Source organism: Oncorhynchus mykiss, chromosome 22, assembly GCF_013265735.2.
Source record: "Oncorhynchus mykiss isolate Arlee chromosome 22, USDA_OmykA_1.1, whole genome shotgun sequence".
Classification (NCBI taxonomy): domain Eukaryota; kingdom Metazoa; phylum Chordata; class Actinopteri; order Salmoniformes; family Salmonidae; genus Oncorhynchus; species Oncorhynchus mykiss.
Genome location: NC_048586.1, coordinates 27,681,285 through 27,696,744, shown reverse-complemented (window position 1 = coordinate 27,696,744; position 15,460 = coordinate 27,681,285). Strand labels below are relative to the sequence as shown.

General features: G+C 40.8%; 2 protein-coding genes across 4 annotated transcripts; both read right to left on the bottom strand.

Moving 5' to 3' along the window:
• Window positions 1-359: 359 nt before the first annotated feature.
• Window positions 360-8,013, bottom strand: LOC110501682 (gap junction alpha-3 protein). Of its 2 annotated transcripts, none has more exons than XM_021579411.2 (3): window positions 7,305-8,013; window positions 5,817-5,878; window positions 360-4,438 (listed from the first exon to the last, which is right to left on the bottom strand). In XM_021579411.2, the coding sequence occupies exon 3, from the start codon at window positions 4,401-4,403 to the stop codon at window positions 3,096-3,098; it is 1,308 nt and encodes a 435-aa protein (XP_021435086.2). In that variant the 5' UTR covers window positions 4,404-4,438; window positions 5,817-5,878; window positions 7,305-8,013; the 3' UTR covers window positions 360-3,095. The 2 variants fall into 2 exon arrangements, with proteins under 2 accessions (XP_021435086.2, XP_021435088.2); XM_021579413.2 differs by having other exon boundaries at window positions 7,462-8,013.
• Window positions 8,014-8,170: 157 nt separating this feature from the next.
• On the bottom strand, window positions 8,171-11,139 carry LOC110501683 (gap junction beta-2 protein). 2 transcript variants are annotated; one of them, XM_036959028.1, is made up of 3 exons: window positions 10,881-11,139; window positions 10,530-10,567; window positions 8,171-10,344 (listed from the first exon to the last, which is right to left on the bottom strand). In XM_036959028.1, the coding sequence occupies exon 3, from the start codon at window positions 10,315-10,317 to the stop codon at window positions 9,505-9,507; it is 813 nt and encodes a 270-aa protein (XP_036814923.1). In that variant the 5' UTR covers window positions 10,318-10,344; window positions 10,530-10,567; window positions 10,881-11,139; the 3' UTR covers window positions 8,171-9,504. The 2 variants fall into 2 exon arrangements, with proteins under 2 accessions (XP_036814923.1, XP_021435089.1); XM_021579414.2 differs by lacking the exon at window positions 10,530-10,567 and having other exon boundaries at window positions 10,881-11,133.
• Window positions 11,140-15,460: the final 4,321 nt, after the last annotated feature.

Sequence of the window (15,460 nt, the reverse complement as noted above, 5' to 3'; positions counted from 1 at the left end):
GTAAAAGTTGCTGGGTCTGTGTGATGGTGTTTAATGGATTTGTGATAGATGTTTGTCTCCAACGTGTGAGACTGACACGCTGGTCTCAATTTAATTATATGTGTGGATGTGTGTTCGCAGGGTAGTCAGCACTGTGGGGAGTGGTGTCACTCTTTCCTCCTTTCCAGCGCAATATCCCATTCTCACATCCAACCTTGGAATGTGAAGAGAGGGAGCGATACATTTAAAGGTCAGTGAGTGTGAGCTCTTGTACAAGATGCATCCCAGCTTCCCCAAGATATTATCTACTCATGAAGGTGCAGAATGTGTGTGTGTTGAAAATGTATACTCAAGTACAGTAGGTCCACATACTGGCTCAATTTTATTGATTGCCACATATACCGGAAATATGGTACAAAAAGTTTGTTTAATAACAGTTTTGTAAACATTTGAGGTAAATTAACATTTACATCAACTTGTTTTTACAAAATGTCATACACAAGGCACTTCTCTTAAGACAGCATTGAAACAGGCTGTTGTTCTGAGCATAATGCAGATGGTTCCTACTCCCTGACTGGCCAGAGAAATCACACTCAGCATGACACACACCAAGAGTTTGAAGAAAGCTACTGTATATTAACCTATTGGATGAGGGGCTTGCGGGCAACTCAAAACGATACACAAGTTGCTGTGTGTAGAAGAAGAAAAGGGCCAGCTACCCAGCTAACATTGTCTCAACATTAGTGTGATGTTTTAATACAAGCTAACCAGCGAGTCACAGGAATGTGTTGAGAACATAGTGAAAGCACTGAGTGAGCACACAGGAAATACTCACAGCCCACTTTTTTCTATATTTGAAAACCCAAACTTTCTGCAATCGTCTCAGACCATGACATTTGACGTAATTTTTAAAAAAATACTGTCTTTAACGCAAAGAGCCGTTGTGTTTAACTGTTAAGACATTTTCCACTCTCCACTTTTCCACTCTCTCTCCTACCAATATAAACTTCTTAGAACAGCATGTTTTGCCTAAATGTGCAAACCTTTTACCTTTTTACTAAAATATAAACTTTGAGAACCAAAATGACAAATGCAAATAACACAGATTTTTTTTGTGGTTTGTGACATTTAAATAATTTAAATGAAAAGGTAACATACATTGGGAAAAACGGTTGTCCCAATAAGAGTAACACTGTTATAAGCAAAGGATTGCATATTCTCCTTGGGTAGTCTCTCCACGGTTGTAACTATGGTTTCTAGTTTGCATTGAATGTTTGTTATTGTGTTTATTCATGATCCTTCTCGAACTATAAACTATACGCATATGGTAATTTGAACGTATAAGAACTATGTAAGAAATACATAGAAGCGTGGTATTATACCAATCATGTTTCACAAGTAATTTAAGAAAAGGCCTATTTTAAGTGAATGATTGTGTTGTGCAATTACTTGCATAGCTATTCATTTATTCAAGATGGTTCAGGTAATCTACAATGTGAAATATTACATTTACACTAACTAGGCGGAAGCATATGCTTCCCATTGCTTACAACAGGTGAAGTAGTCAGTAATAGTTGAACTTCTATCAAAAATAAGAAATGAGAATGGACTTTTCATCCTGGCGTTATGACACTTGCAACGTCATTGCGTTTGTCCGTTTTGTACCATATAGCTGTTTTGGTTGTCATAAACTGACTACAGTTTAGAATTTAGATTTCATTATAATTCAATTCTGTTTAAAAAAAAATAGCACTTTTAAGAAAAACCAATAAAGTATGAGAGTGAGTTACCCTCAACATGAAGATGCAATGATTAAAAAGTGATGTTGTGTTTAAGAAAAACCAAATCTTATTTACCGTCTTAAGTTGAAGCATTTGGTTTATATTTTGTTTTCAACCTCTTAAAATCGGATGTCAACTTTTCATTGTCCATATGGCAGTGCGCTTTTTAATTTCAGGCAAAAACAAATACTTTATTTGCTTAATTTCTGCATTCGAGAATCAAATGTAGGAGCAGGGGCTGGAACCATGGAACCTTGTACCAGCTTTAGACTACAAGAACACATTCAACTTCTAGTTTTGACCCATAATCTGGTTATAGTTTGTGTAAATGATGTGTTCAGTAAGTGGATCCTGGGTAAAAATCAGACAGATAAATGCATCTGCAGACCAGTTAATGAATCAGTGAGTTGTAGTTTGCATTTACAGATTCCACTGCTACTCTTCAAACACATAATACAAAAAATAGCTAGGCTATTTCCTGAATATTATAAAAATAAAAGTTATTTAGATTTGTGAAATTCAGGAAGTGTTAAAGTACAATATAAAAGTTTGATAATGAACAAGCAAATGCTGTCCCCCATATTGGTGTCATTGCTGACATTGAACAGTATTCTTCATCTTAGAGAAAGAATGAGAGCATATATGTTTGGATTTAGTTTGTCTTGCAAGCGACTTTCTGATACACCAAAAAAATGATTTAAAAATAACTTGTTTCAAGAAAGGCTCAACTTGAAGGAACTGTATAACAGCATAAGAGTAAACATACTAAACACACAAGTGGTTTCAAATCACCCTGTACGTACTTGTTCCACATAACAGTTTTATTCGAAGTTGGTTCTCAGCAATTTGCCAACCAAACTCAACGACTTGATGAATGTACAGTATCATTCCTAATTGGAATAAATAGGCGTTTATGTTCATCAAATAAGCACAACAACAATAACCACTGTTGACAAAAGCACATTGACACATACCAGGCCATTAAAACCAAAATCAAACAGAAAAGTTACTTGGCCATTTTAAACTGGAATAAGAACCATAAAGTCCCCTGATGTCCAGTATATCGAAGCCTTCAGCTTGTCAGACCATTTTAACCAACATTGCACAATCAGACTGTGTGCATTTTTTATTCTAACACGTATGCTACAACTCACCAATTGCACTGGTATCAACTGCTGTTAATAGATATATACTAGGCAACAACTCCAGTTCCAGCCCCCTGCCTCACATTGCCTCCATTAAAAAAACAAAAATATTTTTTTATTATTTTGTACTTTTTATATAGAAAAATCATTGGGGGCTTTGGGAGGTTGGAGGTGTATTTAGGGGGACTGACTATACTGCCAGGTCTTTGGGCCTGGATCTGATGCTGCTGCTCTTGCTGGCCCTGCTGAGCCGTCGAGGGTCTGTGATCATAACGGGGGGCTCGTGCATTTCCACTGTGGTGGTGACGTGGCCTCCCTCCTGATCGCCATTCCCCCCACTCAAACTGCCCCCACTGGAGCTAGGGTTGGTGGTGGTGGTGGGGGGAGCAGCTTCACGAGGCTGCTGCTCACTATCAGAGGGAGAGGAGGAGGAGGTGGCCTTCATCTCCCGAGTCTGCTGCTCGGTGGCCAGGTTGGCCCAGTTCTGCTGCGTGGTCAGCCTGTGGTTGTTGTTGCTGCTCATGTAGTAGGAGGATGAGGGCTCCTCCTGCAGGGGGTCCATCTTGAACTCTGCCGGGGAGGCTTCTGCCATGGGCGGCAGGAAGGCACCGCTCCCAGCTGTCACGTCCGTGTACATCGGTGGGTAGCTGAGGTTGGGAAGGGCAGTTCTGGAGGCTGAAGTCATGGACTCAGGCCCCACACCATCAGAGCGGGGCAGCAATGCATGATCAGGGGTGACCATTCCCTGTTTAACTTTCTTCCACCCAAGGTGATAGATCTCTAACAAATTCAGCAAAAGAGACAAGCAAGCCACCACAAGCATAAATATGATGAAAATGGTCTTTTCAGTGGGCCTAGATATGAAGCAGTCCACAGTGTTGGGGCAGGGCCACCGTGCACACTTGTATAGCGGCCTCAGCTGGAAGCCATAGAGAAAATACTGACCTAAAATGAACCCCACTTCAAAAAGGGTCTTGAATATGATGTTGAACACATAGGTGCGCAGCAGGGCACCCCTAATGCGGATCTTGCCATGCTCATCCCTGATAGGTGGCTTCTCTTTTTTACCACCTCCTCCTCCTCGTCCTCTTCCTCCACCTGCATCCCCTTTGCCGTTGTAAAGGAGTTCATTCTCCTCCTGGAGTCTGTTGGCCTTTCGCAGCTCCTCCTCCTTCTCTTTCCGCTTCTCCTCCATGCGGACGATGTGCAGTACGTGACCCAGGTAGATGAGGGTGGGCGTGGACACAAAGATGATCTGCAGCACCCAGAAGCGGATGTGCGAGATGGGGAAAGCCTCATCATAGCAGACGTTCTCACACCCAGGCTGCTGTGTGTTGCAGGTGAAGTCAGACTGCTCGTCGCCCCACACATCCTCGGCTGCCGCTCCCAGCACCAGGATCCTGAAGATGAAGAGGACAGTCAGCCAGACCTTGCCGATTACTGTTGAGTGTTCCTGTGCATTCTCCAACAGACGCCCCAGAAAGCTCCAGTCACCCATGCTTCAAGATTTCTAGCCTAGGGAGAAAGTACAGTCTGGAGCAAACAGAGGGAGGAGGGGAAGAAGAGACAAGGAGAGGGGGGAAAAGAGATTGTCAGGAAACCTGTCAAAGTGATGCTGTGTAACATAAAGCATACACAGCAGTCAAATAAAACATGGACAGATAAGCATTACACACTTAGAGAGAGAAAGCAGAGGTATCATCACCCACAAACATACAAAGTGTTAATCACACTTCACATCGGCACAACACATTAAGCGCTTATTAAAATGAATTACAAAAAATGGCCTTGAAGAAGTCATTGACGTAAACCGCTGAATCAATTGTCTCAATCGAACAATTGGTCAAAGGAAGTGAATGGTATAGAAATGTTCGGTAATGTCATATCATTTTGTGAATCCCCCTATTTCACTATTTAGCTTAGAACTATGAACCTGACATTTATGCTAACACTCTTTCACTATCCTGTTCTCTCTCTCTCCCACTCTTTCTCTCAGTTACTGTCAAACTCACACACTCTCTCTCTCTCTCTCTTTCTCCCTCGCTCACCCGCTCGCTCCACTGCCCAGATGGCATGTGCTGAGATCAACATTATAATGTTCAAAAACAGCAGCGAGCAGAGGTTGGACTGCGGTGTGTAGGCCCTGACACACACAACTCCCACTGTTACAGATCCAATAGGGCCATAGGGGTCAAGTCCAAAGTCCAGCTATAGGCCTCTTTTAACATGATGACAATTATTAATTAGCTAAATCTAATACATCTCTACCTCACTTGTTAAAAAAGGATGAGAGAAGAAATAACCAATGCAGAGGCCATTTGATGTTTGAGTCTAAAAAATGTGTGTTCTTTTAATGGGAATTGAATGGTAATTTGTATCAGAAATTGCAGCCAATAAATGCAAATACACCATACTCACAATAACATGCATTAACTAAACTATTAACTATGCAATAATGTGCACCGTCATGCGGCATAAATGAAACCAAACAGAATAATCAGTATGACACTTTCCCATAATGATGGTCAAAAACAAGCTTTTAGAATGTTTTTTTACTGACCAGGAGCATGAAGACAAATAGGTCTACTGCCTTTTGTTATCGATATATAGCGTTCGGTTAGCGTTGTGCACATGAACTTGCCAGTAGATGCCTATCAATCTACTATTCACACCAAAACCAAAACACAAGCAGATCAATCTACTATTCACACCAAAACCAAAACACAAGCAGATCAATCTACTATTCACACCAAAACCAAAACACAAGCAGATCAATCTACTATTCACACCAAAACCAAAACACAAGCAGATCAATCTACTATTCACACCAAAACCAAAACACAAGCAGATCAATCTACTATTCACACCAAAACCAAAACACAAGCAGGAACATAAAATAGTTGGAACTTACTAAAATGTTTTTCTATTGACGGTAATAAATCCATCGACTAGGGTTCAGAATATATATGACACCTGTAACGAAAAAGAGTAGAAATCAGTTAACATATTCGTCCATGAATGTATTTACATCAAACCCAAACTAAAAAGAAGCTTATTCCCTTAGATTTTATGTGCCAGTCTGCTTAAATCTATGTTATTTTATGTGCCAGTCTGCTTAAATCTATGTTATTTTATGTGCCAGTCTGCTTAAATCTATGTTATTTTATGTGCCAGTCTGCTTAAATCTATGTTATTTTATGTGCCAGTCTGCTTAAATCTATGTTATTTTATGTGCCAGTCTGCTTAAATCTGTTATTTTGTTTAATGATGGGTATTCTTTGGTTTACTAGTATTTTGTCACTCTTATTGAAGTGACAATTACCATAATCTGATTCATAACTAGTATGGTGTCACTCTTATTGAAGTGACAATTACCATAATCTGATTCATAACTAGTATGGTGTCACTAATTGGGATGTTAATTAGTTTGGAAAGACAGGCATTTTGACAAATAATTTATATGCAAATACATTTCTATTTTGAAATATGCTTTCACCTATTTCTCTCTCCTTATCAATAGCCCACCCTATAGTTTGTACCCTGATTAAAAAAAAATATATATATATATATATATATATATATATATATATATATATATATATATATATATATTAGGCCTATATAGTTCACAGCAAATACATATGAAATATATATTAAGAAGTGCTAACATTATAGGCCTACGCATATTGATACAACTTCAGATTAATCGATTCCAAAATTGTTGTTTGATGGGTCTGATGATGACCCACCCCAAATCAATGCTAGTCTCAGAATTTGAAGTGCTGATCAATGGGAGAAAAAAAAACAGGCATCTAACTATTGAAGTCATCAGTGCTATGGGAAACAAATGACTGTATAAAACAATGCAGAATGCTTTAACATGTATACGTTTCATATATTTATATTTGCATTATCACTGCTATTATTAGGCTCGTATAAAGACTACGTGATTAGAATACCATATCTGATAAGGTTGGAATGCTGCATGTTCATTTTTGTTGTTTTGTCTAAACACGTATATCAGTCCAGACAATGTCTCATCAGTTTATACAAATCGAATACATTCAATATCAGATGTTTTATGAAGGTTTTGTTTAACATTAAATAAGTCATATTGATTAATTTGATCATGTTCAGATAGCCTTCAGTTACAAAGGGTGCAGGATAGGCCTTGTGTCCGTCCACTGGCTCTTTTTAATAAGCATCCCTATAACTTTGTTATCCTATTATTTAATCCTGATTATATATTACAGTAGTAACCCTATATTATAATAATTAAAATAGGCACACTCAACATTGACATTGTCATTAAATAAAATGTGCTTATATATAAGTTACCAGCATCACGGTCTAGGACGACAGTGCCGGGAAAGATATTCACACCTAACTTCAATCATACCTTAAACTGGGGAAGCCCAACTTAAATATCGAAAGCAATATCCGTCTGCCATTGGTGCCATATTTTGAGTGCGTCGGATAGCCTACAGACCTCCCAAGGAAGCTGGTAACCTCCCCTCTCCCCCTGTCCCCAAATTCTGGCACCTCTGCCAGCTTACCAAACTCTTTTAAACGCAGCCAGGCCAAGATATTCATGCGCAAACTTCTTCACACGTGGATTCGCCGCCAAACTTGCGCAAGGAAAGTTCGTTTTTCCGAGGCAAATTTAACTTGGAAATGTTTCCGCGAAGGGCAGCTCCCTCCAGTTCCCAGTTATCGCGACTGTCACATTGTGTGACCATGCATGAATGAATTCAGAAAGTCATCACCCTGGACCAATGCACGCCACGCCCCTGTAAACTTGTTTTTATTTATTCATCCCTCAAGCTTCAACTATAGGCTATGCAGTCTGGGGGTGTATGTTATCCCGGAAAAGTGGGTTCTGCGTTCATTCCTTTACATCTGACCTTTGGCCTACTATAGTGGCTGAATTAGGCGATTTTGACAATACAGTAGGCCTATACAGTAACCCACCTGTGAGAAATAGTTCATTTGGAAAGCTGGGGAGAACATAGGCCTGTCAAATAAAGTATGTGATTTAGGTATTTATGATTATACACTTCACTAGAATAAAATTAACTTGTCATATGGCTATCAAAAGTTAGCAAATGCAGTCACCCACCCCAAAACCTATATCAATAACTTCCTGCCCTCTCTTGGTTGTCCAGAGAAGCGCATCCTAGTGACTGAGGTTGATGCAAATGCAATCAATCATTGTTATTACAACTGATAGTCCAACAGTGTGAAAGGAATAAGTATCATTTTTTTAAAACATTTATTAAACAGTCTCAAGACTGGGGGTCAAAGTGCAGATAGCTGATAAAAAAATACAAATCAAACATCCTTCAAATTAATATCTATCAGCTTTCTAACTGCTGAAGTGTGACCATGAGGCTTTCAAAATGTTGCATTTACAGATATCCTTTGGCATTTCCTCTAAACAATCACAATACAAATAGCACCTCAACTGAATATTGAGAGAAAGTTAGCCTACGGTTTGCTTTCCATGACAATGTCCAAATCATGAGCCATCACAAAATGTGTGGGATGCATCTCACTGGTAAGTGTCCCTACGTCTTCCCAGGTAACAGTCAGATTGTCACTACAGTGATACAAGTTATGGTGTTCCAACTTCTACATGTATGTTTGGACGGAGCACATTAAGCCATTTTTGCCAGTAGATCAGTCTGCTTACTCACATTGAAAGAGGTACACTGATTAGTTCAGTGGCTAAAATAAGCAGCAAGCTGAAAGACAACACCCCCAGTTAGGCTCTGTAGCCAGGTTTACCACCAGTCTTGACAACAATAGGCCATGTCTGTCACAGTTGGCATGCTCAAAGGGCCAGTTTCCAGGACCCAGTTTAAGCCTACTCTTGGACCAAAAAACACTTTACAATTAATATTCCTAATTGAGCATGCCATCTAGTCTAGGCACAGGCTTCATCTGGGTCCAGGAAACCTGCCCAGAATGTTCAACTGGATCAGCCATCTTCCCTGAAACATTGTGCTCAATATACAGCATCAGGTACTATTTGACACTGCTGATAGCGACTCTCTCAAGGCACTGCATCTTAAAATTGCTTTGGTACTTGAGAAATTCCACTCGTCACTGTTAGAATTCAGGCAGATATGTGTACACGGGTGATCCTCAAATAGAACTTGGAGCAAAACTGCACATTTGTGAGTTTCTGCTTTGGAAAAGTCTCCCACAAAAGCTGAACACAATGTTAACCAATTCTGGTTGCTCTCCACAATAAAACAGCAAACTCCTGCAAACACATTGTAAACCAGAAGGTGGCACTCTAGACCCATTTCTCACTTCTGTTCAACCTACCACTCCCTGAACAGACATACAGCTCAAACATACAAGCACCTTAAATTGATATCAATAACAATAATACATCCAATTCTAGCACGTTCACTTTTAAAACTCAAAAAGTAGTTTAGGGCACTGAGAGAGAAATATCCTCTACATCCTCAGCTGCTACAGGCATCTAGAATCCAAGTATGGTCTCATCTCATGGTAACAACACACTGATAGATTTCTACTCCCTAGTTATGTGTAGTCTCTAATGAAAAAGAACAGGCACTGGGCTGTCCTCACACAGTCTTGTTGCTGGAGGAATCCGTAACAGACGACAGCAGCATCTGATTCTTTTTATTCTGTAGTAGAGACTTGTCCGGGGCCACATGATCAGGGTGAGCATAGGTACGGCTCTTGGAAATCCTGGTGGAGCACCTCATCAGGGCCTTGGCGATGAGGTAGGCCAGCTCGGCCACATTGAGCACCATGCAGATGGCAGAGGAGACCACCATGAAGATGGTGAATATGGTCTTCTCCGTAGGTCGTGAAATGAAGCAGTCCACCTTGTTGGGGCAGGGCCATTGCTCACACTTCACCAGACGAGGCATCTTGAAGCCGTCGTAGACAAAGTAGAGTGCGTACATAAAGCCAGCCTCAAAGATGAGGCGGAAGAACAGGCTGCAGGTGTACGTCCACCACAGAGGCCCAGTGATGGACAGACGCCGCCTCTTTAGAGTCTCCAGGTCCACCTGCCTGGTCTTGTCATCCCCACCGCTTCGTGAGGCCGCGATGATGTGCCGCTTGTCCCCACTCTTCCTGTAAGCCACATGCATAGCCACCAGCAGGGCCGGTGTGGACACAAAGATCAGCTGTAGGCACCAGAGGCGGATGTGTGACACTGGGAAGAAGTGGTCGTAGCAGACGTTCTTGCAGCCGGGCTGCTGGGTGTTGCAGGTGAAGTCAGCCTGCTCGTCTCCCCACACGCTCTCTGCAGCCAGTACCAGGATGGTGATACGAAAGATGAAGAGGACAGACAGCCAGATCTTCCCCAGGCTGGTGGAGTGTTTGTTCACCCCGCCCAGCTGGGTGTACAGAGCAACCCAACTCATCTCTAAGGCAACTTTGTCTGAGACCACCTGGAGAACACAAGAATGGAAAGAAGGATACAAATTCATTTCAGTTCTTAGTGGACATCAAAGGTTTTATTTTCAGAAAACCAAACAGACCCTGGGTAGGAAAACAGTAGACCTACATCACTGTTAAGTGTTTGTTTTAGTTCCCCCCCCCAGTATATAATGTGTGTTTTCAGTCAAGTAATTACCTTCACACAACACTGGCTAGTGGCTATCAACAGTGAGGCTATATTGAGAGACGGATCAAAACAAATCATGTCATACAAGAAAGTGAATTCCCATTATCTTAGAAAAATCAATTAAATCGCTTTTGTTTTCATTAAAATAGGCCACAAAATGTCAAACTGTCCATAACAATTCGACAATCAATCACATATCAACTTTGGTTTCCTCATCGAATTTCTAACCTGACAATTCTAACCTGTATATAAGGGGGACAACATCTAAATCTCATTCACCATCGGCTCTATCGTTACATAAATCCGAAAAAAACCGTTGAATATGCGGCACGAATGAGTCACAAATCACAGCTAACTCACCTCCCACTTTCCTGGAATATCAGCAAACTTCCATCAACTTCAATTTTCGGTTCTCTTTAACGCCGTCTTGTCAAGGAACTCCAAACGTAGAAGAGTAAAGTGTGATTTGTTTGGAAACAAGTCCAACTGAGAAAGCTGCGTGTGTGAGCTCTGGAGCGATGCACCTGAGTTTTTATAATCTTCTCTTCTTGAGGATCCACCCGCTAGGGGCGAGACCAAGGATAAGAGCACTCATCAACTCCACTCGCTAATCGGAATACCGGGACATGTTCAGGACAGAGTAGGCCTATGTATTTTTATGACTACCAGAATCGACTATTTGGTTTCGAAGTATTGAAACCAAACCATTATGATTTCAATTAAAAGTATTTTAATAAACAACCGGAAAAGGTTGTCATCATTTGAAATGGGTTACATGTCATATTAAACAGCATATAAACACTAACTAGGTCAGGAGCCAAACAAGTAGCCTGAGAAGGAACGAAAATGATTTATTTAGGCTATATTATTTCAAGGCTATAGTCTACAAAGAAATACAATACATCGTAAAGCATTTGCGAGTGCGACACACTAGGCTGTCGGACATTAAGCCTTAGCATTTAAATAACATTTCGTTGTATTAAATCATTATAGTCTATAAATTGCACATCTAGGCTGTGACTTACTTATAATTAAAATCAAATGAAACGAAAAATGCCTTATTAGGCTCCATCTACAGTCCCTTTGAATTCATTTTTAGAAACATGAGCTTGGCCTGAGTCACTGCTTTCAGGCTCAGGTGCCTGGAGAGCATGCCAGCAGCGGGAGAATATGTGCTCAGTGCTTGCAGAGCCACTGGGAACGCTAAACACCCTTGGGACACTCTTGCCAGGCTGGGCAGGGATGAGTATGTGTTTTTTTTTTCTGTAGGTAGGCCTAAAGTATTTTTAGGTAAAATAACCCTATCAAAACGGAAAGCTCCTTGCAAGAGGTAACGTTAATATGCCAGGCATATTGAGCCAAAATTTATTGATGGCCTATTGTATAGATAATAGAACAAAAATTAACGAAACTTAATCTGATTTTTAGTTTATAAATAGTTTCCTACAATGACACACCTAGCTAGCTACCCATCTCGTTTCATTCTGTTAGCATTTGCACGTAATAAGTACACGATAACGGCTTTCGGGATAACTTTCTTTTCAGATTCCACAACGATTCTTCAGTTCACCGCACTCCCTTTTTTTTAAAACCTTTAACTAGGCAAGTCAGTTAAGAACACATTCTTACAATGACGGCCTACCAGAAGGCAAAAGGCCTCCTGCAGGGACGGGCGCTGGGATTAAAAATACAAATATAAAACAAAACACACATCACGACAAGAGAGATTTAAGACAACACATCACTTACTCATCTTTGTAAATCACCTTGATTTTTTTATCAGTTTCTTTATGAAAATATTTTGCATACTAAATGATAGTAGCCAAAGCAAAGAGCTATAGCAGCACACAAGTCGAATACAAATGCATGCTGGGCCGGCGATGCCCTGAGCTCGTCAAGTGAGCGCTACTGGAGAGAAACTGGAGCGGGCGAGAAGGACCATGCTCCCGCCTTTGGGAAACTCGCTCCACTTTTCGCTCTGTATGATTAAACATTCTGAACGTTTCATTTCACTGAATACACCCTGTGATCACATTAACTTCAAATGTACTGTTGTCAGATCGGGACACTTGAATTCGGTGTTAATTACTGGTCAAGCATACTGTATAAAGTACATAGTCATCATGAGTCACAAGATCACCAGAACAAATGTAGAGGGAAGATATTTTTTTTGATGTTCAACCCATTTAACAGATCCCAATCATAGTTGTCCAAAATGTGATGTAACACAATATGAAAAACCCTATGATGTATTTTCAATCAATTCATATGTTTGTTGTTTATCTTTAGTTCTTGATAAGGACAATTCAAATCTATTCCAATCCTAGAGAAATTCAACATTTGAATAAAAAAAATTAAAAAATCATTAAACAAGTTTATCACATTAACAATTCATATTCACAATTCAAGAAACCATTGTGGTATGACCAAACCATTACTTCCTTTGTCTGATCATCAACTTGTTGATTGCATAAAACATGGATATATTTCTGAGAAGGCATGGCAATCAATCCCCAGATTGGTTTATTGTGTGTGTGGGCTCCTACAGCAACATCCCAGATTAGTTGAGCGATTGTGTGTGAGGACTCAGGGCTACAGTATTCATTACCATCCCCAGTGTAGGCACCATTGAGAGATCAGATCATTCTCATCACCATGCTCCTCAGGCTGAGTGAGGGTCAGTGAAGGCCTGAGTAATGGACAGAAGAGTCCCAGACACAAGTCCATCTTGTACATCAGTGGTGTTGATAGTCCAGTGGTCACTTCTTGAGCTTGGCCAGGCCCATGAGGAGCTGATCCCTCCTCTCTCTCCTAGCAGACAGGTGCTGCGGGTCAGCTCACACATCTCCTGTAGGGATACATCAGAGGAGGGAGGGAGAAGATGAGATGAGTAGAGAGTAGTTTTAGCTGCTGGGATTTCTGTCTGCTGTTGGCCTGGTAAAATATTTCCTTGGTTGGATACACTTGGATGCATTAAATTGGTCCAATTTGAAATATTTTCTGCTTGTGAAATATTTTCTGCCTATGGTCAGGGTGTTCTCTCACGACAGCCTCCATCTGTGGATAATAATGTTTGAACAGCCTGATGGCATGTGGTTGAGTAATGTCTAATTAACAGAGTAAAGTTCTAGGAGGAGGAAATATGTAGAACGCTCGACCTTGAGCTCATTGGACTAAAAGTTCCACATGTAAACATTGCACTCTTTGAACTAACCCAGTTTTTCACACCTTGAACTTGATTAGTCAAATCTGAAAATATTTTTCCTAGTCCTAGAATCTAGTGGAGTTAGTACAAACAGTTCAACACACAAACACATAAGCCTACTTTGTTGATGCGCTCGGCTGCCTCCCCAGAGAATTCGGGAACAGGTTCAAAAGCGATCAGAACACTCCTCATGCCCTCTCTGTAGCACTGGAGATAGCCCTCCAGACCTGGGAGAGTGGCCCATACATAGAGGGTTGGCCAGACTTTAAGGCAATGAGAAGATCTTATTTGTTACAGAAGTTCAGAGGAGCAAAATCAGATCTGTATGGTCTCACTATGACCGAAAATGAACATCTTCCAAGTACTTTAGTCATATTCTATGATGATTCTAGTAAGGGTTCTAGAGTGTAAGCATTTAAATGAGTAACTTTTTTCTTGGGTGTACTATTCCCCATTTTCTTACTTCCAAGTTGAACACTGAATGTGTACATTTTTTATTTTTTTTATTTATTTCACCTTTATTTAACCAGGTAGGCTAGTTGAGAACAAGTTCTCATTTGCAACTGCGACCTGGCCAAGATAAAGCATAGCAGTGTGAACAGACAACACAGAGTTACACATGGAGTAAACAATTAACAAGTCAATAACACAGTAGAAAACAAAGGGGGAGTCTATATACAATGTGTGCAAAAGGCATGAGGAGGTAGGCGAATAATTACAATTTTGCAGATTAACACTGGAGTGATAAATTATCAGATGGTCATGTACAGGTAGAGATATTGGTGTGCAAAAGAGCAGAAAAGTAAATAAATAAAAACAGTATGGGGATGAGGTAGGTGAAAATGGGTGGGCTATTTACCAATAGACTATGTACAGCTGCAGCGATCGGTTAGCTGCTCAGATAGCTGATGTTTGAAGTTGGTGAGGGAGATAAAAGTCTCCAACTTCAGCGATTTTTGCAATTCGTTCCAGTCACAGGCAGCAGAGTACTGGAACGAAAGGCGGCCAAATGAGGTGTTGGCTTTAGGGATGATCAGTGAGATACACCTGCTGGAGCGCGTGCTACGGATGGGTGTTGCCATCGTGACCAGTGAGCTGAGATAAGGCGGAGCTTTACCTAGCATGGACTTGTAGATGACCTGGAGCCAGTGGGTCTGGCGATTAATATGTAGCGAGGGCCAGACGACTAGAGCATACAAGTCGCAGTGGTGGGGTGGTGGTGTACATGAACATTACAGAGACAGACTAAAGCTAACATTTCAGTGTGATAACTGCCAGCTACATCCAACTAAGCTCTCTCACAGAGTTATGTTTTTGGTGAGAGAGATCTCACCTGACTAGGACATTTTCAGTGATCCTTTCTCTCCTCTCTTCTGCTTCAATAGTCTGAACAAAATAAGTGCATGGCTCCTTCAGTCTCGTGTTTAGCTTATAAAATGACGCTGCTTTCTGGTTTAAGGGCTTTTCTGTGTCCTAACTGGAAAGTATAGTCACTCAGCCAGAGCAAAGCAGAGAGTGGACCGGAGTGTTTTACAATCTGATTGGACGGGTTAGACTAGACGACCTACAGTCACAACAGGAATGGGCTTGAGTAACCTTTGGATGTTCTGAGCAACATGCTGTATGTAACACATGCTACTGGTGTTTTTATTCCATACAATGGGAGATAAGTGTATTTTACTACACTTACACAGGCCGATGTTAATTCATCACTTGAGAAGATGACCATAGACTG

Bases quoted from the DNA above. Each gene is read 5' to 3' on its own strand.
- LOC110501683 (XM_036959028.1), bottom strand. From the start codon at position 10,317: ATGAGTTGGGTTGCTCTGTACACCCAGCTGGGCGGGGTGAACAAACAC.
- LOC110501682 (XM_021579411.2), bottom strand. From the start codon at position 4,403: ATGGGTGACTGGAGCTTTCTGGGGCGTCTGTTGGAGAATGCACAGGAA.